This window comes from Montipora foliosa, chromosome 9 (assembly GCF_036669935.1).
Source record: "Montipora foliosa isolate CH-2021 chromosome 9, ASM3666993v2, whole genome shotgun sequence".
Lineage (NCBI taxonomy): Eukaryota > Metazoa > Cnidaria > Anthozoa > Scleractinia > Acroporidae > Montipora > Montipora foliosa.
Genome location: NC_090877.1, coordinates 13,634,878 through 13,637,377, shown reverse-complemented (window position 1 = coordinate 13,637,377; position 2,500 = coordinate 13,634,878). Strand labels below are relative to the sequence as shown.

At 40.2% G+C, this 2,500-nt stretch overlaps 1 protein-coding gene across 2 annotated transcripts in view; it reads left to right on the top strand.

Moving 5' to 3' along the window:
* LOC137971176 (3'-5' exoribonuclease HELZ2-like) overlaps positions 1–2,500 on the top strand; it is a 74,980-nt gene that overhangs the window by 26,082 nt on the left and 46,398 nt on the right. For both annotated transcript variants that reach the window (XM_068817936.1, XM_068817937.1), the window contains one exon: positions 2,278–2,364. In XM_068817936.1, the coding sequence (XP_068674037.1) occupies positions 2,278–2,364 (87 nt within the window). The remainder of the gene's footprint in view (positions 1–2,277; positions 2,365–2,500) is intronic.

Here is a 2,500-nt window from a genome sequence, read left to right as displayed (position 1 = left end):
TTTGAACTTACGATCGTCCGGGTGAGTGTAGTCCTGAGACAGATTGTTTAGGATGTCATTGACTGACGTTTCGACAACCTGAGGGGAAGTCATCTTCAGAGTCAAGTGAGTAAATAATATAAACAGCCTGGTCGTTGATGTAATTGGTCAACTAAGTCGTGATGCTATTGGTCGACAGCCAGTTAAGCCTAAATGTCATTGGTTTTCGAGACTGTAAACAATAGACTGTTGTTGTAGTGGTATAGGCTTCTGTGACAGTCGTTAGTCCGTGCTCAGATCAGTCGTCTGCAGGTGAATAGTATCTTGTCGAAGCCCAGCCGGACACGCTCAGGTTGTCGAAAGCTCACTCAATGCCATCCTGGACCGGCATTCCTTCTCAGTACTATTCTTTCCCGAACAATCGTACCTGATATAATTGCCTGCTGCATGTAATATTTCTTGTTTTTTCTTTATTTGTTCTTTTTGTTTCTCAATTTATGTTACCACCAAACGATAATCGACCGCGAGAACGACGTTTTGCATGCGTAGGACTATTCTAATCCCGTAGTGTTCCTAATTTCTGAAAGGTAGCTAAATCATTTAGCTAGAATAGTATTCTGAACAAGAGCCGATACAACGTAGATTTGATTTTAGTGGTGTACTATATTTCGGCTGGCCAAACCGGCTTTCTCCAGGTACAATTAGAGTTTACATTGGATTGCTTCTATGTACATATATTTAGCAATTATTGAATGAGGCTGAGTAGGATATGAAGAATTCTGCAGGTCGAGGAGGGAGTTATCGGCCGAGGTGGATAACCTCCGAGATCTGCAGAATTCCTCATATTCTACGAAAGCCGAATTCAATAATTGCTTTATTATTCATTCAAAATATTTTCTTCGCTCAAACTTCCAAGACCTTCTAAACCTAGTCGCAGCCATTTTTCTGCTCAACAAAAATAACACAATCTCGTCCCCAGCTTTTTTCGGTCAACGGTTCAATAATTTGCAGCGGGCTGCACTTTTAACGTCATTGGTTCAATATGACGAAGTTTCTTTCCAAATTTGGTGAACAGCAGCTGGTTATGGTGAATTATGCGTGTGGTTTTAACCAATCAGAAACGCGGAAATATTTTGAATGAATAATAAATAGTACTAAATGGATGTTGACGTAATACGCTTATGGAAAAGTTATCAATATTTATTTGCGGTCAGCTTTCGAAGGCCGAAGGCAAATCTTCACCGAATATATTTACACTAAGCAAGATAGTTTTGTCACGTTACCATTCTTTCGCGAGTTTCTGACGCTTTTGTATTCCTAATAGCCTTTGAAGCATCACTATCTCCTTGCAGAAAAAAATCACACCAGCTGGGCCTAGTTCCTCAAAAGCCGATTAATGCTATTATTACATGGAGGAGAGTGTTTTACTGGGAACTAAACCACTCGTAGATTCCATACGTCACTACATCCGGGACCCGAGTAGCGTATTTTCCGTATGTCACCTTTGTGAGTGTCGTATCGTTCAATGACGTCACGATTCCCGCCTTTTTTTTCCCGCCTATTTTACAAAGCCCAGCCGTATTTGTAAAACTTGAGTACTTTGAAACACAATAAAATCGGAATTGATCAATATTTAGTCTCCATATAATAAAAAGAACATTACACGTTGGCTCGAAGATATGAATTTTATGTTCTCGTGGCAAAAAACAATATCTCACTCGTTCGCTTCCGCTTCGCTCACTCGTGAGATATTGTTCTTGCCACTCGGACATAAACTTCATATCTTCTCGCCACCGTGTAATATCCTCTATGTCTATGATTAAAAATTAACCCAGCAGTTTATTTCTCTACTCCCAAATGCTGTTCAACGCAGATTTTCGGCAGAACTTTACATGAGAAGACGTCAATCTTGAAAAACAAAAATAAGGAAAAGAAACTTTCACCAAAAAGTTGAAAACGTGAAACAAAAGTTTACGCTAATCCTGGATTAAGTTAATCGGCTTTCGAGGAACCGGGCCCAGGCGGTTAATAGAGGTACGTGAGGTATAACGTTTCTTGCAACAAGGATTTAACAAGTGGCAGCGTTAACATTTTATTCCGGACTACAACCATTAGTAGCCGAAGGTTGCTTTCGCCATTGTCAGATTGGATAGTGGATTGCGTGCACACGAAAGAAGAGTATTTTAAGCGGTCACGCTTTATGGATCCTTGCTGGAATAACTTACGGTGGCACTACTTTTTTTCACATTCCGACTGAGCTAGTTCTATTCTGGTAATCTTGTTTTTTTTTTCACATAGAAGCCGTTAACTTTGGTGGAGCAAGACCAAAACAACGACAGACAAGCACAGTAAAAGACGATTCCAGGGAACGAAGGCTTGGAGGAGGTTTGATAAGTTTTAGAATTGATTTTAAAGCGGGGCTTTACCTTCCTAACTTGTATTTTGTATCATAGAACAAACTTGGCATATACAGTTCGGACAGTCTAGTGTGACGGTCATCGATAAAGGTGTTTCGCTGTCT